The 24,435-nt window shown below is 40.0% G+C and overlaps 1 protein-coding gene across 1 annotated transcript in view; it reads left to right on the forward strand.

Moving 5' to 3' along the window:
- uba6 (ubiquitin like modifier activating enzyme 6) overlaps nucleotides 1-24,435 on the forward strand; it is a 135,535-nt gene that overhangs the window by 56,899 nt on the left and 54,201 nt on the right. The window contains exons 12-16 of the mRNA XM_069924701.1: nucleotides 5,658-5,734; nucleotides 5,883-5,949; nucleotides 10,519-10,662; nucleotides 10,760-10,827; nucleotides 19,756-19,834. Coding sequence (XP_069780802.1) covers nucleotides 5,658-5,734; nucleotides 5,883-5,949; nucleotides 10,519-10,662; nucleotides 10,760-10,827; nucleotides 19,756-19,834 — 435 coding nt within the window. The remainder of the gene's footprint in view (nucleotides 1-5,657; nucleotides 5,735-5,882; nucleotides 5,950-10,518; nucleotides 10,663-10,759; nucleotides 10,828-19,755; nucleotides 19,835-24,435) is intronic.

Consider the following 24,435-nt stretch of genomic DNA (forward strand, 5'->3'; position numbering starts at 1 on the left):
GATGGGATTGGGAAGAAAGCACGTCAGCGCCTCTACTTCCTCAGGAGTTTGTGGAGGTTTGGTATGACACCAGAAACCCTGGCAAATTTCTACAGAGGTGTGGTGGAACGTGTGCTGACCAGTTGCATCACGGTCTGGTATGGGAATACCAATACCCCTGAGCATAAAGTCCTCCAAGAGGACACAGCCCAGGACATCACAGGCAAAACCATCCCCACTATTGAGTACATCTACAGGGAAGGCTGCCGTCGGAGAGCACCAGTAATCATCAAAGATCCACACCATCTAGCACATGCTCTGATCTCGCTACTGCCATCAGAAAAGAGGTATAGGTGCCACAACACTCACACCACCAGGTTCAGGAACAACTGCTACCCCTCCACCATCAGACTTCTCAACAACAAACTCAACGAAAGACTCATGTAAGGACTCTTACTTGTGCACATTATTGATTTTTCTTTTTCTCTCTGTATTGCACAGTTTGTTTACATTTGTTATGGGTTATATATTTTATATTATATAAATATGAAGTCGTTCCAATGAATTCTGCTGAAGATCCAACTGCGCTGGGTAGGTCATGTCTCCAGAATGGAGGACCATCGCCTTCCCAAGATCGTGTTATATGGCGAGCTCTCCACTGGCCACCGTGTCAGAGGTGCACCAAAGAAGAGGTACAAGGACTGCCTAAAGAAATCTCTTGGTGTCTGCCACATTGACCACCGCCAGTGGGCTGATATCGCCTCAAACCGTGCGTCTTGGCGCCTCACAGTTCGGCGGGCAGCAACCTCTTTAGAAGAAGACCGCAGAGCCTACCTCACTGACAAAAGACAAAGGAGGAAAAACCCAACACCCAACCCCAACCAACCAATTTTCCCCTGCAATCGTGTCTGCCTGTCCCGCATCGGACTTGTCAGCCACAAACGAGCCTGCAGCTGACGTGGACATTTACCCCTCCATAAATCTTCGTCTGCGAAGCCAAGCCAAAGAAAAGAAGAATATATAAATATGTCTTTAAAAGAGATAGATTGTGGAGGTTCAGTCACTTCACAAACAGAAATTTACACCACATCTAATTTAAAATGCAAGAGCTTTGCTGAAGCCAGACATGCAGGCATCAGTGGTTTTGCAAAAGACAATGGAACTGTTTTGGAAGAAATTTCAAAAACAGGTGCAAATAAGCAGTTTGCGTTCAAAGTGCTGATAAGATCTTTCAAGGATTGGGTTTTGGAGCCTTGGGGAGGTGTTCTGGTTTTACAAGCAACATGATTGTTTGGAGAGAGAGAGAAGTCAGTTCTAGAGTTCTGCAGTAGCTTCTGAAGGCTGCAATATGGCAAGCTGGTAAGCTTGGTTGAAAACCCCATTTTAAAGATGGGTTGTGAGTTCTGCTTTCAACCTGTTGAAAACCCTTATCGTTCTCTCAAGAGGAAATGGCTAGCTAGAGTGTTTCTCCTGAAATAAGGGAAACGAGGAACTCTGTGGTGACCTGGAAGAAGAGGTTATCATTTGGAAAACCCATGATGGGGCAAGTTTCTTCGGCAAGACTGATTGGAGAGAATCAGTTTGTGTGTGTCCAAGGAGCAACAAATATCTTCTGTAACCAACAAGAACCTTCCTGAGCAGTAACCATTTAACTTTAAGCACCAGAGCCTGGTGAAAATTCATAAATGTTAAATTCTGTGCACAGTATGAGAATTGCCTGATACCAGTGAACTTGGAGAAGTGAGAAGTGAATGATTCGACTATTAAAGCTAAGAACTTTCCTGAACATATACACATTACATACACGTGTGCTTAGAATTAGAAGGGAGTTAAGTTACGTTAAGTTAATAGTAATAAGTTAAAGTTTGATCCTGTTTTTATGTTTAAAGAAAATTAAAAGCAACTTTTGTTTAAGTAACCATTTGTCTTGGTGAATTTCTATTGCTGCTGGATTTTTTGGTCCTCTGGGCTTGTAACACATTATTATTTGTTTATTTCATGGTTATGCTGTGTAGCTTTTTTTTGCACTACCAATTAGTGGTAATTTTGCAGTGTCAACAGGAAAACAGAATTTCAGGGTTGTATGTGATGTCATGTATGTATTTTGACAATAAATCAGAATCTGAGGCTAAAGGATGATTGATAGGCGGTGCAGGGATGCACTCACATCGAGGAGACAGGTAGCATGACCGTCAGGAGAGGGAAAGGGAATAGACAATCGGTACAGGGTAACCATGTGGCTGTTCCCTTCCATAACGTATTCTGTTTTGGATGTTGTTGAGGGGGATGAGCTACCAGGGACAAGCCACAGTGCTCAAGAATCTGGAATTTTATAGGATTACGGGATAGTAGAGGCAAGCTGTAATAGGAGATTTAGTGTTTTGGAGAATGGATAAGAAGTTCTGATGAAAGCAATACTCCTGGATGGTATGTCACCTCCCAGGTGTTTGGGTCAGAGAAGTTTTGGATTGAGTTCACAGCATTTTCAAGTGGGAGGGTGAGCAGCAGATGACATGGTCCTCATAGAGACCAATGATTTAGGTAGGAAGAGAGACAAGGTCCTGAAAAGGGAGTTCGGTGCTAAGTGAAAGGGAAGGACACCCAGGGTTGATCTCTGGATTGCTACCTATACCACATGGTGGTGAAGCCAGAGATAGGAGGACAATTCTGCTTAATATGTGGCTCAGATGTTGGTGCAGGATGGAGGGCTTCAAGAAGACAAGAGCCTGAGAATATGGATTTTGAGTGAAAGGTAATGTTTAAGGGGAACATGTGGGAGACTTCTTCACTCATTGGATGCTGAGAGTGTGGAACGAGCTGCCAGTGAAAGTGGTGAACACAGGTTTGTTACAACATTTAAGAGAAATTTGGATGGGCACTTTGATGGGAGGGGTATGTCAAGCTACTGTCCAGCTTCAGATTGATGGGACAATGCAGAAAAATAGTTTGGCATGGACTAGATGGACTGAAGGGTCTGTTTCTGTGCTGAAGTGTTGTGCATCCACAATGAATTTGAGGATTGGATTGAAATTTGGTTTGTCCATGGAAGACAGAGAGTAGTGGTGGAAGGGTGTTTCTCTGGAGGTCTGTGACCAGTGGCATTTTGCAGGGATTCAGTGCTGGGACCTCTTGTTGTTTGTGATTGTATATAAATGATTTAGCTGAAAATGTAAGTGGGCTGATGAATAATTTACAGATGACACAAACACTTGTGGAGCTTTGGATAGTGAAGAAGTTTGTCAAAGAATACAGCAAAATATAGATCAATTGTAGATGTGGGCAGAGAACAGGCACATAGTTTCATCAAAACAAGTGTGGCATGTTAGACCTTGAGGTTAGTATGAGGGGAATGTTAACAGTAAGTGGCAGCACTCTTGAAAGAGGTTTTTGGGATGCTCATCCATAACGGCCCGAAAGTGGCAGTACAAGTAGATGGGTGGTAAAGAAGGCAGACTTGCCTTCATCGGGAGGGGCACTGAGTATAAAGTTAAAAAGTTGCGTGGCAGCTATATAAAGCTTTGGTTCGGCCACATTTGGTATTTTGTGCACAGTTCTGGACACCACATTACAAAGATGTGGAGGCTTTGGAATGAATGCAGAAGAGAGTAACCAGGATTTTGCTTATATTAATCAGTTTTTGCTCCGAGGAGAGGTAGCACAAACTTGAACTGTTTTCTCTGGAGCATCAAAGTCTGAGAAGGAGACCTGATCAGAAGTTTATAAAATTGTGAGAAGCTGAGAGAGGGTAGATATATTCTTTTTGCCAGAGTGGATGGCATAGCTTTGAGGTAATGAGACAGTTTAGGGGAGATATGCAAGGCCAGTTATTTTACACAAAGTGTGGAAGAAGCCTGGTATGCACTACCAGAAGACATGGAAGAAGCTACAATAGTGACCTTTAAAAGGCATTTAGATATTCACATGAACATGCAAGGAACGATTGGATGTGGATCACGTGCAGATAAGATTTAGCAAGCATTCCCAGCATTTTCTTCATTATCGTGCCCAAATCTCTTTGTTCTGCATCAATCTCCAGGGGCCTACAATTTACTAAGGAAGGCTTGTCCTGGTTAAATAAACCTTGCCAAATAGCAAAACTCACATTTATCCGAGTTAAATATCATCTGCCACTCCTTGACCCACTTTCCCAATTTGTCCATGTATTGTAATCTTAAATCTTCTTTGTCCATAATACCACCAATGTTGAAGTAATCTGCAAACTTACAAACTGTGCTCACTTCATTGTCATCAAAGTGGTGAACATTGATGACAAACAGCAGTGGACCTTGAAATGATTTCTGCAGCACACCACTGGTCACAAGCCACCAATCTGAGTCACAACCATCTTCTTTCTTTTTCTATCAAGCTAATTCTGTATCCATTTGGCCAGTTCACCCTGGATTCCATGTAATCTTACCTACCAGACCATGCTCCCATGCAGAACTTTGCCATATAAAGTTTGATCTGCTGAGTTTTTCCAAATAGACAACATCTAGCCCAGTGCTTCTCAACCTTTTTCTTTCCACTCACATACCACTTTAAGCAATTCCTATGCCATCGGTGCTCTGTGATTAGTAAGTGATTGCTTAAGGTGGTATGTGACTGGGAAGGGAAGGTTGAGAATCACTGCTCTAGACCCAATTGTTACTGAAATATTTTGCTTGAGAAAAATTGTCATTGGCCCATTTCCTTTGGAGTTATGAAACCGTGCACTTAACAAGTCAATTAGGTGCAGTTAAAACAGTGGTTTTCAAACTTTTTCTTTCAACGCACATACCACATTAAGCAATCCCTTACTAATCACAGAGCACCTATGGCATAGGAAATACTTAAAGTGGTATATGATTGGAAAGAAAAAGATCGAGAACTACTATTCTTAGCCCCCATTCATTTAATTTTCTTGGTCGCCTCCTCAAAAAAAAACTTAATCAAGACATGATTTCCCATGCACAAATCCATGATGATCACCCCTTTATGCAAGTACATACTAGCTCTCAGAATCCTAAATTCACTGGCCTCAAGTATCTGTCACCACTCTCATCTGCGCTCCAAAATTATGCAATTATCTCCGCTAGGCTCCTGCAATTTTTTCCTCAGCTTCCCATAACATCTCTTGACTTTCTGTCACTTGATCATGTCCCAGGTGTCTCCAGTTACAAATCCTAATTGAACTCTGGAGCATTTGTGATGCTGAGAGCACCTGAGACAGAAGCTCAGAAGCTTGAGTGAGGTGATCCTGCCAGAGATGCAACTCACTTTGGGATGACAACAGAAAATATGTTCCAGGTGAAAGAAGTAATGTGTCCAATGGAATTGCATGTTCTTCCGTGTCTTGGATAGCTATTAATATGATTTAGTTTTGATAAAACAGAGGTAACTATTCACTTTCCATTCGGATGGATAATCAGTGCAGTCCTGAAATAGTTAATTTCCTGCTGTGATGGATTGCAGTTTAATTTAACATTGTAAATATATTTGCCAGTCGAACCTAAGTGTTGCATTTTGGTTTCAATCAATTAGTGTTTACCATCATCAGTGTAATTAAGAGATAATATGCAAACTGGAAAATTAGATAATGAACTGAGAGTATATATCTCATTTAACACAGACTAATTTCACCCAAATTTCTCTCTTGAACCGTAGAAAATAGACTGTAACGCCATTTTGTTTTTAAACAGACACCCTTGCAGATTCACACAGCAATGCTGGCCTTGGATAGATTTCAGAAGCAGTACAATCGTCTGCCAAGTATCGGGTGATTATTTCTCTGTCTAATTGATTAACTAATTGGCTCCTAAATAATCTGTACGCCAGTAACATACTCATGCTTTTTGCATTGCAATGACTTGCCTTAATACTGATCATAGGAGACTCACCAAAGCTTGTTTTGTTTTTCCAACTAGGTGTCTTCAAGATGCAGAGGAACTCTTTAAATTGGCTTTAAATGTAAATGAAACCTTGAAAAATAAGGTGAGTAATTATATTCAGCAAGATCTTTTTTTTTTCTTTCATCAACACCAATATACAGGTATAGAAGTAAAACACAGAAATTTACAGACAGTGTGGTTAAAGTTTTTAAAAAAAAAAAAGCTGGAGAAACTCAGCAGGCTAAACAGTGTACTTTATATCTTCTTTGGCTTGGCTTCGCGGACGAAGATTTATGGAGGGGGTAAAAAGTCCACGTCAGCTGCAGGTTCGTTTGTGGCTGACCAGTCCGATGCGGGACAGGCAGACACGATTGCAGCGGTTGCAAGGGAAAATTGGTTGGTTGGGGTTGGGTGTTGGGTTTTTCCTCCTTTGCCTTTTGTCAGTGAGGTGGGCTCTGCGGTCTTCTTCAAAGGAGGCTGCTGCCCGCCAAACTGTGAGGCGCCAAGATGCACGGTTTGAGGCGTTATCAGCCCACTGGCGGTGGTCAATGTGGCAGGCACCAAGAGATTTCTTTAGGCAGTCCTTGTACCTTTTCTTTGGTGCACCTCTGTCACGGTGGCCAGTGGAGAGCTCGCCATATAATACGATCTTGGGAAGGCGATGGTCCTCCATTCTGGAGACGTGACCCATCCAGCGCAGCTGGATCTTCAGCAGTGTGGACTCGATGCTGTCGACCTCTGTCATCTCGAGTATCTCGACGTTAGGGGTGTGAGCGCTCCAATGGATGTTGAGGATGGAGCGGAGACAACGCTTGTGGAAGCGTTCTAGGAGCCGTAGGTGGTGCCGGTAGAGGACCCATGATTCGGAGCCGAACAGGAGTGTGGGTATGACAACGGCTCTGTATACGCTTATCTTTGTGAGGTTTTTCAGTTGGTTGTTTTTCCAGACTCTTTTGTGTAGTCTTCCAAAGGCGCTATTTGCCTTGGCGAGTCTGTTGTCTATCTCATTGTCGATCCTTGCATCTGATGAAATGGTGCAGCCGAGATAGGTAAACTGGTTGACCGTTTTGAGTTTTGTGTGCCCGATGGAGATGTGGGGGGGCTGGTAGTCATGGTGGGGAGCTGGCTGATGGAGGACCTCAGTTTTCTTCAGGCTGACTTCCAGGCCAAACATTTTGGCAGTTTCCGCAAAGCAGGACGTCAAGCGCTGAAGAGCTGGCTCTGAATGGGCAACTAAAGCGGCATCATCTGCAAAGAGTAGTTCACGGACAAGTTTCTCTTGTGTCTTGGTGTGAGCTTGCAGGCGCCTCAGATTGAAGAGACTGCCATCCGTGCGGTACCGGATGTAAACAGCGTCTTCATTGTTGGGGTCTTTCATGGCTTGGTTCAGCATCATGCTGAAGAAGATTGAAAAGAGGGTTGGTGCGAGAACACAGCCTTGCTTCACGCCATTGTTAATGGAGAAGGGTTCAGAGAGCTCATTGCTGTATCTGACCCGACCTTGTTGGTTTTCGTGCAGTTGGATAATCATGTTGAGGAACTTTGGGGGACATCCGATGCGCTCTAGTATTTGCCAAAGCCCTTTCCTGCTCACGGTGTCGAAGGCTTTGGTGAGGTCAACAAAGGTGATGTAGAGTCCTTTGTTTTGTTCTCTGCACTTTTCTTGGAGCTGTCTGAGGGCAAAGACCATGTCAGTGGTTCCTCTGTTTGCGCGAAAGCCGCACTGTGATTCTGGGAGAATATTCTCAGCGACACTAGGTATTATTCTATTTAGTAGAATCCTAGCGAAGATTTTGCCTGCAATGGAGAGCAACGTGATTCCCCTGTAGTTTGAGCAGTCTGATTTCTCGCCTTTGTTTTTGTACAGGGTGATGATGGTGGCATCACGAAGATCCTGAGGCAGTTTACCTTGGTCCCAACAAAGCTTGAAAAACTCATGCAGTTTGGCATGCAGAGTTTTGCCGCCAGCCTTCCAGACTTCTGGGGGGATTCCATCCATACCTGCTGCTTTGCCACTTTTCAGTTGTTCGATTGCCTTATATGTCTCATCCAGGGTGGGAACCTCGTCCAGCTCTAGCCTTAGGGGCTGTTGAGGGAGCTGGAGCAGGGCGGAATCTCGGTCGGGTGAGGTACTTTATATAGCAAAAAGATAAAGATACATAACCAACATTTTAGGCTTGAACCCTTCATCAAAGTATGCATCTTTATCTTTGCTACACTGTTTGACCTGCTGAGTTTCTCCGCCATTATGTTTTTACCTTTTTTAACAACATCAATATATTGTTACTGTTGTCCACACTATCTATTTTAATGGCAAAATTATTTGCACCTTCCCTTACCGATCAAGTGAAATGGATTTTCTGCTTTCTCACCAAATAAAATACTTTCGAAATAATGTTAGTCTTTTTGTAGAAAATATTCTCAATTTATATGATTTAATATCACTTAAGTTTGCATTCAATTTTATGTGCCAAGATGCAGGGTTAGCGGTTGTTTTGCATGCAGGCTAATAGACATCCATGCATACTACAATAAGTCAGACACAGTGAAAAAGTGCAGTTGCAATGAGAGATCATTTATTATGGAGTGAAGGCCATATAACTATTATTTTGGAGTTCATTCAGGAATCTGATAACGGTATGAAAGAAACTGTGCTTGAATCTGGTGGTGCACAATCTCTCCCAACTTTGTGAATCTTCCTTCCTGATAGAGTAAGAAGAGTATATCTGGGGTCGGATGAGTCTTTTAAATATGACTGTCTTTCCAAGGCAGTGTGAGGTATAGATGGAACCAGTGGAGGTGAGAAGATTATGGGTGATGGCCTGTGCGCTGTTCAGAACCCTTTGCCTCTTGGCGAAGCAGTTTTAGTACCACACTATGATACACCATTGAAAACAGCCTGTCAGGGTGCATCTGTAGAAGTTGTTAAGAGATGCTGATACCATGCCAAATTTCCTCTGGCTTCAGAAGAAGTAGAGGCATTGGTGCACCTTGAGCATTGAAAGAATTGGAGTCTTCAAAAGTAAGTGCTTTAAAACTCTTCTTATCAAAACTGATATATGACACCAAAACTGTTTAGGTGCAATGTGTTACATCCCTGTTGCATTGAAATCATTAGGTAGTGATGCCATACTTCATCTCCTTCACATCATAACATCACAATCCCAATAGATGTTTAATGGTGGACTGAAATGTAGTCAATCCCTCTGTCCACTGATATTCTTGAAGGGTGGGAGGAAACCAGAGCACCCAAGGAAAATCCACACAGACACAGGGAATGTACAACCTCTATACAAATAGTGCCAGAATTGATCCCAGGTCGCTGGCACTGTCATAGCGTTATGCTGACTGCTACACTAACTGTGCTGCCCAAAGCCTGAATAGAAGAGGAATGCTTCAGATGTGGATTGAATTAACTTGCATCTGAAACCAGTTTTCAAAATTATGACTGTGAAGAAGATACACCAACACCTCTATAATATATCCAAGGAGATATGGCATGTTATCAAATTATCTATCAAATTTCTGCAGGTGTACTGTGGAAAGTATACTGACTGGTTTCATCATGGCCTGGTTTTGTAATTTAAAAGCTCTGGAACTCAAAAGGCTGCAGGAAATAGCAAACATAGCCACATAGGGCTCTGACCTTCTCTCCATTGAAGATATCAATATGAAATGCTACTTCAAGAAGGCAAGCAACATCATAAATTACCTCTATCTCCCTTGGTCATGATCTCTTCCCGCTATGACCTTCAGTAAGAAAGTACAGAAGACTGAAGTTCAGCATCTTGGGTTCAAGAGGAGGTTTTATTCCAATGGCTATCTGGCTCTTGAACCTCCATTTCGTACACTCCCCATCAACTATTCCAGACCCATAAAAAGACCTGACTGCACAATTACACTATTTAATTTACTGAATTTCCTTTCATTCATGAACTGTAACTGAGAGTATTTAACTGAGAGTTCTTTATATTTATTGCCTCTAATCGGAATCATTCTTCTTCTGGTGATCCATCCCAGGGGATGATGATGGTTCCTTTCAGTCAGTTTTTGGGGTTTGATATGAAAGGAACAGCGTGTGAGTAGGGGGTTGCACAGGTCCAGACCCACCCTCTCAACATCCCCTCCTGGATCTAGCAGCCTGGTGAGGTCCAAGACAGTTTGGGGAACTTCTATTGCAGTGAATGGCCAGACCAAGCTTTGATGCAAGGAATGCCCTTTCCAAGCTTCATGGCATATATTTGCTAGATGGCCGTTGACCCTACGAGAAGGTTCGTCCGCCCTTTGACAGGTCTTGGTTTTCATCCTGCAAGGTGTCTAGTCAGAAATCTGAAAACTCATTAGTTGTGCTTTTACATTAGGGCCTTGGGTCATAGAGGAATAATCCAAAGTGCACGTCATAAAATACTCTTTAATTTATTCATTAGCAACATTCTAGAGCATGTTCCTTCAAGTGCAAGTGATGTGGCCTTTGTTAGGCTGTCCTATCGCAACTTCGACAAAGTGTTCATGAAGGTTATCTTTTAGATATATAGGAAATTATTTCTGAAATAAATTGGAAAATGCTGATTTTTATTTAATAGTTTCAACAGTGAAACAATGTTGGCATTTCATGTAAATGATCCGGGTCCAACAACAATTAATATTTTACTTGGATTTTTATATATTGCAGATTGCAGTTAATCAAAATCTTATTAGGTGTCTCTCACGGACAGCAAGAGGATGTTTGGCCCCCTTAACAGCTGCTTTTGGTGGAATTGTTAGTCAGGAAGTCCTGAAAGCACTTACAGGAAAATTTTCTCCTCTTCAGCAGTGGGTTAGTATTTTTGTGTTTAAACCTGTTGGCAGATTATTTTTAATATTTTAAAATTGTTTTTATTGATTCACAGAATGTTATCTATCTTGATTTGTAGCTATATTTTGATGCAATGGAGATAATTCAGACTCCAGAAGGTACAAGCAGTGATCACTTCCAACCAAGGTAGGTGTGAAATACCAGTTTGTGCTTGTGGGTGATTTAATGCAAACTGAATGTGTCGCTGGACATTTGTGATTCAACACCTGCTTGGAAGTGTTAAATTAGTTCAATCCATTTTAAAGCTGGAGGAGTCACGTGATGGAGTAGTGGCCGGTAGGAGAATACCAGCCCTCTCCAGAAAAGAAGAAAAAAATGTGAAGGAAATGCAAAGCTCAAGAAACACAAAACACAACAAATAAAAGATAAAGGTGTGGAGAAAAGAAAGAAAATGGCACCTAACAAAGAAAATCAAAAAACAACGGGGAAAAAAAGAAGGAAAGACGCTGGAAGAGAAAGGAGAAGGCCTTACATGCACGAAGAAGCAGGGACCCGTCATGGACAGAGGAGCCCGCTCCCCAAGGTTAGTGGAGACCCCACAGGGTCACGACCTCCCGACTGCGGGACTGCAAAAATTGCTCACTGAGCCAAACAGAGGTGCGCAATGAGCATAACAAGGAAAAGGAGAACATCGACAAGAGGGGGGACCAGCTGTGGAGTGAACCTACTCAGCACAACCAGCTGAGAGATGCCCGACAGCAGGGTTCTCAGCTGGAAGAAAAGGAAAGCAACGGGAAAGGGAGGGATGAGAAAGAAAAATAGCAGCAGGAGGCCCAACAGATAACTAGCCCAGAAGAAGAAGAACAACATCAAGAAGCCATGAAAAATAATACCCAACAAACTGAGGCAAGCAGCTCAACAAGAAAGTAAGAAGAGACACAGATACAAGGCAGAGAAGTAGAAGACACAAACCCAAGAACAGACACAAAAGATGAAGAAGAACACCAAGCTTTGCACAGAGGAATAGAAGGTAAAATGAATGGACAGTACATAGATTTAAAAAAAAATTCAAGAACAAATGAAAGCATTAAAAGAATGGTTGACACTAGAATGTAATGAATTGAAAAGAAAAATGAAAAGAACAGAAGAAAAAGTGAATAGAATAGAGCTGGTCATAACAGATGTAGGGAAAGGATTAGAAAATGTGGAAGAACGTGTAATGGCGGTAGAAATGGAAGTGAATGACTTAAAAAGAAAATTGGAAGAAAGTGACAAAAAAGTTAAACACAAGAGTTGTTAGCTCAGAAGATGGATATAATGGAAAACTATAGTAAGCGAAACAATATAAAGATAGTGAACCTAAAGGAAGAAGGCAAAGATATTAAAGAATTTATTAAAAAATGGATCCCAAAAGTCCTGAGAATGCCAGAAATGCAGGAAGGAATGGAAATAGAAAGGGCACACAGAACATTAGCCCTGAAACCACAGTCACAACAAAAACCAAGATCCGTTTTAGTAAAATTTCTGAGATACACGACAAGAGAAAATATATTGGAGAAAGGAATGAATAAAATTAGAGAAGACAAAAAACCACTGGAGTACAAAGGTCAAAAAAAAAAATTTCTACCCAGATATAAGTTTTGAACTCCTAAAGAAGAGGAAGGAGTTTAACACAGCAAAATCAATCCTATGGAAAAAAGACTATAAATTTATGTTAAGATATCCAGCGGTGCTTAAAATAGTTATCCCGGGGGAGAAAAACATGACAATTTGCAAAACGCCTGCAGGACAGAAAGAGAGATGAAGAGATGTAACAAGAACGAAGAACAACGACAAATTACATATAAAGATGTAAAAATAATGTATAAGTAAGAACTAAAGGAGGGAAGAAAAGGGAAGTAAGAGAGAAGGGGGGGGAAGAAAAAGAGAAGAAGAGGGGGAGCTTTGTTTTAATGTGAAGATAAGTTTTCTGGAGGGGGTTGGGTGGGAGAGAATAACAGTCACTGCAAAATCAGTTGACACTTGCAGTCCGAATGGAGAGGGGAAATGTGGTTGCCCGGCAAGGGACAAGGGGCAACTCAGAGAGGGGGGGGAGACACTTGGGGTTAAGGGAATTTTAGATGTGGGAGTGGTTGAAGTATTTTGTTTTAGAAGTGTTGTCATACATTGAGTTCAAAAAAGGAAAACTGAGAAATGAAAATGGGGAAAAGGGGAAAGATGGTGGTGAGGAAGAGGAAATGAGATGTAAACAGAGTATGCGATGGCCATGTTGAACTATATGACGATAAATATTAACGGAATACATAACCAAATCAAAAGGAAGAGGCTATTAAATTTACTGAAAAAAGAAAAAAATAGATATAGCATTCGTGCAGGAAACGCATCTAACTGAAGTGGAACAAAATAAATTAAGGAGAGACTGGGAAGGGCACGTAACAGGAGCATCATATAATTCAAAAGCCAGAGGTGTAGCTATATTAATAAAAATGTACCAATCAAAATAGAGGAGGAAATAATAGATCCAGCAGGGAGGTATGTAATGATAAAGGGTCAGATATATTCATAATTCTGGAATTTGGTCAATGTATATGCACCTAATGAAGAGGATCAAAAGTTTATGCAAGATATTTTTGAAGATTGTAGATACGCAGGGAATTCTATTGATAGGAGGGGACTTTAACCTTAATTTGGATTCAAAGATAGATAAAACTGGACAAAAGACTAGCAAAAAGAACAAAGCAGCCAAATTTATGGTTAAATTAATACAGAAAATTCAACTTTTGGATATATGGAGGAGACAACACCCAAAGGAGAAGGAATACTCATATTATTCGAGTAGACATAAAACATACTCAAGGATTGACCTGTTCCTGTTGTCAGCCCATATCCAAGGGAGAGTTAGGAAAACAGAATATAAAGCTAGATTGTTATCGGATTACTCACCCCTGTTATTAGCAATAGAACTGGAGGACATTCCACCAAGAACATATAAATGGAGATTAAACTCCATGCTACTTAAAAGACAGGAATTTGGAGAATTTATTGAGCACCAAATTAAAATGTACTTTGAAATAAATATGGAATCAATGAAAGACAAATTTATATTATGGGATGCAATGAAAACCTTCATCAGAGGGCAGATAATAAGTTATGTAACTAAGATGAAAAAGGACTACAATCGGGAAATAGAACAGCTGCAAGGGGAAATAGTAAGTACAGATAAAGAACTAGCAACAAGGGAAGATACAACAAAAAGAAGAGAATTGGTGGACAAAATTAAAATATGAAACACTACAAATGTATAAGGTGGAGAAGAACATAATAAAAATAAAGCATTAGTATTATGAGCTAGGAGAAAAAAATGCACAAAATTTCTTTCTTTGGCTTGGCTTCGCGGACGAAGATTTATGGAGGGGGTAAAAAGTCCACGTCAGCTGCAGGCTCGTTTGTGGCTGACCAGTCCGATGCGGGACAGGCAGACACGATTGCAGCGGTTGCAAGGGAAAATTGGTTGGTTGGGGTTGGGTGTTGGGTTTTTCCTCCTTTGCCTTTTGTCAGTGAGGTGGGCTCTGCGGTCTTCTTCAAAGGAGGCTGCTGCCCGCCAAACTGTGAGGCGCCAAGATGCACGGTTTGAGGCGTTATCAGCCCACTGGCGGTGGTCAATGTGGCAGGCACCAAGAGATTTCTTTAGGCAGTCCTTGTACCTTTTCTTTGGTGCACCTCTGTCACGGTGGCCAGTGGAGAGCTCGCCATATAATACGATCTTGGGAAGGCGATGGTCCTCCATTCTGGAGACGTGACCCATCCAGCGCAGCTGGATCTTCAGCAGCGTGGACTCGATGCTGTCGACCTCTGCCATCTCGAGTACCTCGACGTTAGGGGTGTGAGCGCTCCAATGGATGTTGAGGATGGAGCGGAGACAACGCTGGTGGAAGCGTTCTAGGAGCCGTAGGTGGTGCCGGTAGAGGACCCATGATTCGGAGCCGAACAGGAGTGTGGGTATGACAACGGCTCTGTATACGCTTATCTTTGTGAGGTTTTTCAGTTGGTTGTTTTTCCAGACTCTTTTGTGTAGTCTTCCAAAGGCGCTATTTGCCTTGGCGAGTCTGTTGTCTATCTCATTGTCGATCCTTGCATCTGATGAAATGGTGCAGCCGAGATAGGTAAACTGGTTGACCGTTTTGAGTTTTGTGTGCCCGATGGAGATGTGGGGGGGCTGGTAGTCATGGTGGGGAGCTGGCTGATGGAGGACCTCAGTTTTCTTCAGGCTGACTTCCAGGCCAAACATTTTGGCAGTTTCCGCAAAGCAGGACGTCAAGCGCTGAAGAGCTGGCTCTGAATGGGCAACTAAAGCGGCATCATCTGCAAAGAGTAGTTCACGGACAAGTTTCTCTTGTGTCTTGGTGTGAGCTTGCAGGCGCCTCAGATTGAAGAGACTGCCATCCGTGCGGTACCGGATGTAAACAGCGTCTTCATTGTTGGGGTCTTTCATGGCTTGGTTCAGCATCATGCTGAAGAAGATTGAAAAGAGGGTTGGTGCGAGAACACAGCCTTGCTTCACGCCATTGTTAATGGAGAAGGGTTCAGAGAGCTCATTGCTGTATCTGACCCGACCTTGTTGGTTTTCGTGCAGTTGGATAATCATGTTGAGGAACTTTGGGGGACATCCGATGCGCTCTAGTATTTGCCAAAGCCCTTTCCTGCTCACGGTGTCGAAGGCTTTGGTGAGGTCAACAAAGGTGATGTAGAGTCCTTTGTTTTGTTCTCTGCACTTTTCTTGGAGCTGTCTGAGGGCAAAGACCATGTCAGTGGTTCCTCTGTTTGCGCGAAAGCCGCACTGTGATTCTGGGAGAATATTCTCAGCGACACTAGGTATTATTCTATTTAGTAGAATCCTAGCGAAGATTTTGCCTGCAATGGAGAGCAACGTGATTCCCCTGTAGTTTGAGCAGTCTGATTTCTCGCCTTTGTTTTTGTACAGGGTGATGATGGTGGCATCACGAAGATCCTGAGGCAGTTTACCTTGGTCCCAACAAAGCTTGAAAAACTCATGCAGTTTGGCATGCAGAGTTTTGCCGCCAGCCTTCCAGACTTCTGGGGGGATTCCATCCATACCTGCTGCTTTGCCACTTTTCAGTTGTTCGATTGCCTTATATGTCTCATCCAGGGTGGGAACCTCATCCAGCTCTAGCCTTAGGGGCTGTTGAGGGAGCTGGAGCAGGGCGGAATCTTGGACTGAGCGGTTGGTACTGAAAAGAGATTGGAAGTGTTCTGACCATCGGTTGAGGATGGAGATCTTGTCGATTAAGTTAATGCACAAAATACTAGCCTGACAAATTAAAACAGAACAAGCTAAAAGAACAGTATTGGCATCAATGAAAAAGGACAAACAAATTACATATAACCCAACAGAGATCAAGGAAAACTTCAAGGAAATCTACGAGCAATTATACCGAACTGAGAATGAAGGGAAAGAAGACAAAATAGAAGAGTTTTTAGCTAAAATTGAACTACCGAAATTGTAAGAACAGGAGCAAAACAAATTGATAAAACCATTTGAAATAGAGGAAATACAGGATATATTAAAAAAGCTACCGAACAATAAAACGGCAGGAGAGGACGGACTCCCAATAGAATTCTATAAAACATTTAAAGAGTTATTAATTCCTCCTCTCCTGGAAGTAATGAACCAGATAGAAGAAACACAAAACTTGCCAGATTCATGTAAAACAGCAATAATTACAGTAATACCAAATACGGGGAAAGATCCACTAACGCCCGCATCGTATAGACCAATATCTCTACTTAACTCAGATTATAAGATAATAGCAAACCTATTAGCAAACAGATTGGCCAACTGTGTACCAAAAATAGTAAAACTAGATCAAACTGGATTTATTAAGAAAAGACGAACAACGGACAATGTCTGTAAGTTCATTAACTTAATCGTGCAGTACAAGGAAATAAGATACCAACAGTAGCTGTTGCTTTAGACACAGAGGAAGCCTTTAACAGGGTAGAATGGAATTATTTATTCAAAGTATTACAGAGGTTCAACCTACCAGAGAAATATAATAATTGGATTAAAGCATTATATCAGGGACCAATGGTGAAGGTGACAGTAAATGGATATATATCGAACCAATTTAAAAGAAGCAGGTCAACTAGGCAGGGATGTCCACTATCACCCTCACTGTTTGCTTTAGCAATAGAACCATTGGCAGAATTGATAAGAACAGAAAATAAAAGGGATAAAAATAAAAGAGAAGGAATACAAAATCAGTTTATTTGCAGATGACATCATAGTATACTTAACAGAACCAGAAATATCAATAAAAGAATTACATAAGAAATTGAAGGAATATGGAGAAATATCGGGGTACGAGATCAACGCAAATAAAAGTGAAGCGATGCCAATGAATAATACGGGTTACACAAAATTTAGAAAAGAATCACCATTTAAATGGCAAACACAAGCAATTCGATACCTAGGTATTAGATTAGATAATAATTTAGGCCATCTATACAAATTAAATTATCAGCCATTCATGAAGAAATTACAAGATGACTTAGAACATTGGAAAGATTTACCACTAACACAGATAGGAAGGGTACATTGCATTAAAATGAATATCTTCCCAAGGATACAGTACCTATTTCAATCATTAACAATTCCCTTAACAGAGAAATTCTTCAATGAACTAAAGTGAATAAAAAGGAAATTCTTATGAAAAGGGGGGAAACTGAGGATTGCGCTAGATAAATTAACAGAATGGTACAAACAAGGTGGTTTGCAGCTACCAAACTTTAAAAATTATTATAGAGCAGCACAATTAAGACATCTATCAGATTTTTATCAAACAAGGCAAAAACCAGATTGGACCAGGTTAGAGCTAGATAAAATAGGGGAGAACGTACAAGAACATATACTTTATAAGTGGGATGAAAAACTGGTGCAATATAGAAGTTCACCAGTACTGCATCATTTATTCAACATTTGGAAGAAGATTCATGTAGAAAGGGAAAAAAACAAATTACCAACTACCAAAATTATTATTGACGCAAAATCAACTATTCCCTTTCACAATAGATAACCTTTCCTTTAGAGAATGGGAGAGAAAAGGAATTAAAAGAATAGAAAATTGTTTTTTGGGAAATAATTTATTATCATTTGAACAAATGAAGTTCAAATATGGAATAACTCATGGTACAATGTTTGCATACCACCAACTGAAAACCTACTTAAAGGACAAATTGGGAAGCAGACTGATATTACCAGAAGAAAACAGCTTTGAATATGTGATTAAAGACATAATGATAATTAAAAGATTTATAACGAACATGTACATCAAGCTGCAAGAGAAAGAAAATGATGAAATAAGCTATAAACCCAAATAAAAGTGGGGAAAAAGATCTAAACATAAAGATAAAAAATGAAAAATGGGAAAAGTTATGCTCCGGAACTATGAGAAATACAATAAATACGAGGTTACGCATGATACAATATAATTGGTTACACAGGCTATAGATCACGCCCCAAAAGTTAAATAAATGGGATCCAACATTAATCAGATAGATGTTTTCGCTGAAAGAAGGAAACGGGAACAACAGTACATGTAATTTGGGCATGTGAGAAAGTTAAAATAACTTTGGGAAGATCTAAATCAGATATTAAATAAAATCACAAAAAGCAACATACCAAAAAATCCAGAGATCTTTCTTCTAAGTAATATAAGAAGTAAAGAATTAGGCTTCAAACTGGATGAAGCGCAAAAAAGATTTATTATGATAGCCTTAGCTGTAGCAAAAAAATGTATAATGTCAACTTGGAAATCAGAAGAAAGCCTGAGAGTACACCAATGGTACATGGAAATGAATAAATGTATTCCATTGGAAAAAATAACATATAATTTAAAAAATAAAGTCACATTATTTGAACAAATTTGGGAACCGTACATGGAACACAACAGAGAGGGCCTACCGCGGACCTCCACCCCCTAAAATGATAGAATGAGAAGAAGACAAAATGAACTGACCCAGTGTGTAAAAGTAGATGACACAATTTTCTTGTGTATTTTCATTGTGTGATGACATTGTTTAATGGGTTTATTGTATATGTTGAACGTTTAATGGGTTTGGAGGGGGGTGGGAAGGAGGGAGGGAAGGGAGGGAGAAAAAGGGGAGAAAATGACACTTTGTATATCCAAGTGGGAAATGTTTGTATTTTGTTTAAATGGTTCATAGTGTGAAAAAATTTTTTTTTAATTTAAAAATCCATTTTAAAGCTGTGACTCAATCTCAAAAGTGCAGATTATATTTTTTTATTATGTTGGATGTGACTATCATTCCGGAGAGGCGGCGTGTCTGGATGCCGAAATACTAAACCAATGTTTATTACTCCTTCCGAATTGCCCTTGAGAAAATGGTGGTGAGCCACCTTTGCATTTAAAGTACATCATGGTTTGTTCTAGTCCTTGAAACAACAAAGGAAAAGAGATGGCCTTCCGTCATTGTTGTTTCAAGGGACTTGAATGATGCCATTTGTTCTAGTTAGGATGCTGCTTTCTTTACAGATCTTTTGGCACATTTGGGGGGGCGGGGTGGTAGAGGGGAAATGGTGTTTCAGGTGACTGATTAGTTTTACATGCATACATTATAATTTGGGGTAGCAGTTGGCCACTTGCCTCTTTGAACTTTTTCCACTGTTCCATGAGACTGTGGCTGTTCATATTGTCATTTAAGCTCCTTATTTTTAGTAACTTTTTACCACATTGTTAATACTCAATCAACCTCTGCCATCAAAATATTTAAATATTCTCTTTAAAAGTTCCAAAGACTCAGAACTCTATAGCGAGAAATAAGTTAATGGGTAGCCCCTCAAACAGAAACCTCATCTTTATGTATTCTTCGAAAAGAGAAAACTTAGCCCTATTTCCATCAAGTCGGCTCTCATGCCTCGAATGCTTTGGGTAAAAGCTGAATCTGTCCACAAACTTTCTTCATAAGGCAATGTTTTTCTATTCACGGTGGAATGAACACTTTCCATTAATATTTATATATATGCCCATTATTCTTGGTTATCGAATTATATTTATAATTTGTGTTTTAATGCAGAGGAGATCGATATGATGCTCTGCGTGCATGTGTTGGCGAATCTGTCTTCCAAAAACTCAGCAACCTCAATGTTTTCATAGTAAGTATATTTATTAAACATCATTTCACAGCCAAGGGAAGCATTTTGCTCCTTAGTTGGGACCTACAGTGTTTGGATTCTTAAGTCAGCTAGCAGTTGAGACTGAGCATTGATGATGGAAGCAGTCCATTGAACTACAGCTGAGGAAATCTGCAGAGCTGTCTGTAATTGATGACTTTTCCTACAACTCTCCTGACATTTAACCATTTTCATCAGAGTGGATGAAAATGAGGCCTTAAATAAATTAAAAAGTTGATTCCAATATAGCCCATGGGTGGATGTTTGTCAGTTTCACCAACCCATCAGTGTCTCTGCCTACAATTAAAGGGAAAGGTTCCAATTTTAACTTCAGAATTACCAATAGATGAATTTTGGAAAGATACTTTTCAAACACTAATTCATATGAACTAAAGAAGCATCACCTATTTTACATTTGTCACATAGAGGATTTATGTCTGAATAGAAATGAAACAATATAACTTTGGATTTCTGTTCTCATTTACCACTTTAAATTGCAGTAAACATTGCTGTGCACAAAAGGAAGTAGTGTTAATCAAATTAAAAATGGAGTGCCAAACCTCATCGGACAATAAAAGATTCAAATCTTGCTCCCAGGCGTTCTTGATTTTAACTAGCAGGGCTGGTCTTAGATCAGGCAATTATCATAAATAAGATATTAAGCCTTTATGGGAAGATTGTAGATCAAAAAAAGTGTCAAGAACAGTCGCCTCTGGGATTCTAGGAAAATCAGGGTTCTGAAATTGAACGGAGTGTCTAATTTGTAAATATCCAAAAAAAGGATTTTGGGTAAATTAAATTTCACAACTGATTATTCGAAAGGTGCAAAATTGTTGCCAATAAAAAGGTCTTTAAACATTTAATAACCGATCTGTACCAGTCATTGAAGGTGGTGTCTTGCAAAGAAGGTAGAGAAAGGTGATTGAATATAATAGAGATGTTAAGAAAAAAACTCTGAAATCCAAAAAAGCCTTCTAAATTGTGCCCATTTTCTCAAACTATGTTTAATTATCAGGTTATCAGTTAGTTTATATAAAGAAGATTAGGATGACCCTAGAATTGCCAACAAGGAAGTATTCTGAACAAAATTAAGTTGTATTTCTACCCATGTGGGACAGTCAACATGAATATCAAATTGTAGCAAAAGCATCAAGTTATACCCAGTAGCCACCCGGTAATAAAATCTAAAATGCCAAACCTTTTTTCCTTTTAGATTTTTGAAGATGAATTTTATTTAAATGGGGGTGTTTTTCTTGCCATATATAAGAAGATTATGAGCATATCAAGTGAATTGAAAAACAATATAGGAATGAAAATTGCTATTGACTGGAAAAGATACAAACATTTAGGTAAAATGTTCATTTTAATAGAATTGATACAGCCGATCATGGAAATAGATGAGTTGACCATCTCAATAAGAATAACATGATTAAATAAAATAGAAAAATTTTCAAAAAAAATGTTTTTAACTACTAGTAATTGTAATACCAAGGTAAGTAAATTGATCCTTCACAATTTTAAAAGGAACATTAAAATACCTTGGTCGAGAACCGTTTAGAGATAAAAGTTCACTCTTGTGCAGATTAAATTTATATTCTGAATATTGGCTAAATTGAGATAACAAAGATAATATGCTTGGTAAAGAAACATCTAGATTAGATACAAAAAGCAAAAGATCATCCCCTGTAAATCCTTGTAAAATCTCTACGTGTCCGAAGGGCAATTACTTACGGTTCTAAAAGCAAATCAAAAAGTAATAGACTTAAAGGACAGCCTTGACGAGTACCCCATGGAAGATTAAAATGTTTTGTTTTTAGATTAGTAAGAATTGAAGCAATAGGACATTAAAATATGGTCCAAAATTAAATTTTTCTAGGGTCGCAAATAAATAACCCATTCCACCTGATCGAAAGCTTTCTCTGCAGTTAAAGAAAGAACACATTCAGAAGCAGGAGTGGGGGATAAATGTAAAATTTTCAATAAATGGTGTATATTAAAATAAGAATAACAATTTTTATTAAAACCAGTTTGATCTTCAGAAATTATTGATAGTAAAATATTCTCCAATCTGTGGGACAATACTTTAGTCAAAATTTTCATATCAACCAACATTAAGTAAATAAATAGGCCTACAAGAAGCACATTCAAGTGATCCTTCCCCTTTTTCAGAATAAGAGAAATACAAGCATCATTAAAAGATGATGGAAGATTCCCTTGTTTAAATGAGTCAGTAAGATCAGAGATTGAATTGAGATTAATACTGGAGATTTACCTGATTGTAAAGAAGAAATCACTAAAAGTACTTTTAGGAAATAGGTGCCTCCAGACTTGTACGTTTATTCTAAGAAAAGGTTAGGCAGTCTATGAAGTCCATCATTAAGCTATGATCATGATTAGATTCAGAAGTATATAGTCTGGAGCAAAATTCTCTAAAGGTATCATTAACTTTAAAATGATCTGTCATCCATCAGAATCTTAGTAATTTGTCTCTTAGCAGCCATTCCTTTCAATTGGTTGGCCAAAGTCTGACTGGATTTTTCATCATGAATATAAAATTGATTTTTACTCAGAAGTTGCTGTATAAAGGAATAAGTAGAAAGAAGATCAAATTTAGTCTTAAATTCACTGTAAATCAGTGATTTTCATTTACACATGCTGTAAGTTAATTTGTTTAATTTAATTGATTAAATCTAATCTTTCCTTGTTAGTCTTTATATTAGCTGTATAAGAGATAATTTGTCATCCTAGATATGCTTTCATAGTCAATCAAGTTAGAAAATGTTGAAGAATTTATATTAAAGAAAAATTTAATTTGGTCTTACATAAATTTCAAAAAATCATTATCTGAAACTAAGATAGAATTATAACACCAATGCCTTTTTATAAAAGGAGAGTCAGGAAAATTCAAAGACAAAATATTGGGTGCATGGTCAGATAAAACTATTCCTTAATATTCACGAGATTTGGTCGAAGCAATCAATTGATTATTTTTTAAAATCAATTCAAGAATATCAACAGTGAACACTTGAGAAAAATGAGTACTCTCTTCTGTTTGGATGGAAAAAACACCAAACATCTGAAATATCAAAATTTGTTTTAAAATAAGAATTAATTACATCAGCAGATTTACTCAAAGTAAATCTTAGGGAATGAACAATCCAGAACAGTATTTACGCAACAGTTAACATTTTCTTCCCCCCCTCCCCCAACACAGGTGAGTAAAGACATATCTGGTAGAGCTGAAAAAGCTTTTTTAAAAAAATTCTGGATCATCAATGTTAGGGGTGTATCTCTTCTTTGGCTTGGCTTCGCGGACGAAGATTTATGGAGAGGGTAAATGTCCACGTCAGCTGCAGGCTCGTTTGTGGCTGACAAGTCCGATGCGGGACAGGCAGACACGGTTGCAGCGGTTGCAGGGGAAAATTGGTTGGTTGGGGTTGGGTGTTGGGTTTTTCCTCCTTTGCCTTTTGTCAGTGAGGTGGGCTCTGCGGTCTTCTTCAAAGGAGGTTGCTGCCCGCCAAACTGTGAGGCGCCAAGATGCACTGTTTGAGGCGATATCAGCCCACTGGCAGTGGTCAATGTGGCAGGCACCAAGAGATTTCTTTAGGCAGTCCTTGTACCTTTTCTTTGGTGCACCTCTGTCACGGTGGCCAGTGGAGAGCTTGCCATATAACACGATCTTGGGAAGGCGATGGTCCTCCATTCTGGAGACGTGACCCACCCAGCGCAGCTGTATCTTCAGCAGCGTGGACTCGATGCTGTCGACCTCAGCCATCTCGAGTACTTCGACGTTAGGGATGAAAGCGCTCCAATGGATGTTGAGGATGGAGCGGAGACAACGCTGGTGGAAGCGTTCTAGGAGCCGTAGGTGATGCCGGTAGAGGACCCATGATTCGGAGCCGAACAGGAGTGTGGGTATGATAACGGCTCTGTATACGCTTATCTTTGTGAGGTTTTTCAGTTGGTTGTTTTTTCCAGACTCTTTTGTGTAGTCTTCCAAAGGCGCTATTATCCTTGGTGAGTCTGTTGTCTATCTCGTTGTCGATCCTTGCATCTGATGAAATGGTGCAGCTGAGATAGGTAAACTGGTTGACCGTTTTGAGTTTTGTGTGCCCGATGGAGATGTGGGGGGGCTGGTAGTCATGGTGGGGAGCTGGCTGATGGAGGACGTCAGTTTTCTTCAGGCTGACTTCCAGGCAAAACATTTTGGCAGTTTCCGTAAAACAGGACGTCAGCGCTGAAGAGCTGGCTCTGAATGGGCAACTAAAGCGGCATCGTCTGCAAAGAGTAGTTCATGGACAAGTTTCTCTTGTGTCTTGGTGTGAGTTTGCAGGCGCCTCAGATTGAAGAGACTGCCATCCGTGCGGTACCGGATGTAAACAGCGTCTTCATTGTTGAGGTCTTTCATGGCTTGGTTCAGCATCATGCTGAAGAAGATTGAAAAGAGGGTTGGTGCGAGAACACAGCTTTGCTTCACGCCATTGGTTTTTTTTGGTTTTTTTTTAAATTTTTTATTTTTCACACCATAAATCACATTAACCATGATACACACTTTTTCCTTTTCACACATAGCTTCACGCCAT

Source organism: Narcine bancroftii, chromosome 1 (assembly GCF_036971445.1).
Source record: "Narcine bancroftii isolate sNarBan1 chromosome 1, sNarBan1.hap1, whole genome shotgun sequence".
In the NCBI taxonomy this organism is placed as follows: Eukaryota; Metazoa; Chordata; class Chondrichthyes; order Torpediniformes; family Narcinidae; genus Narcine; species Narcine bancroftii.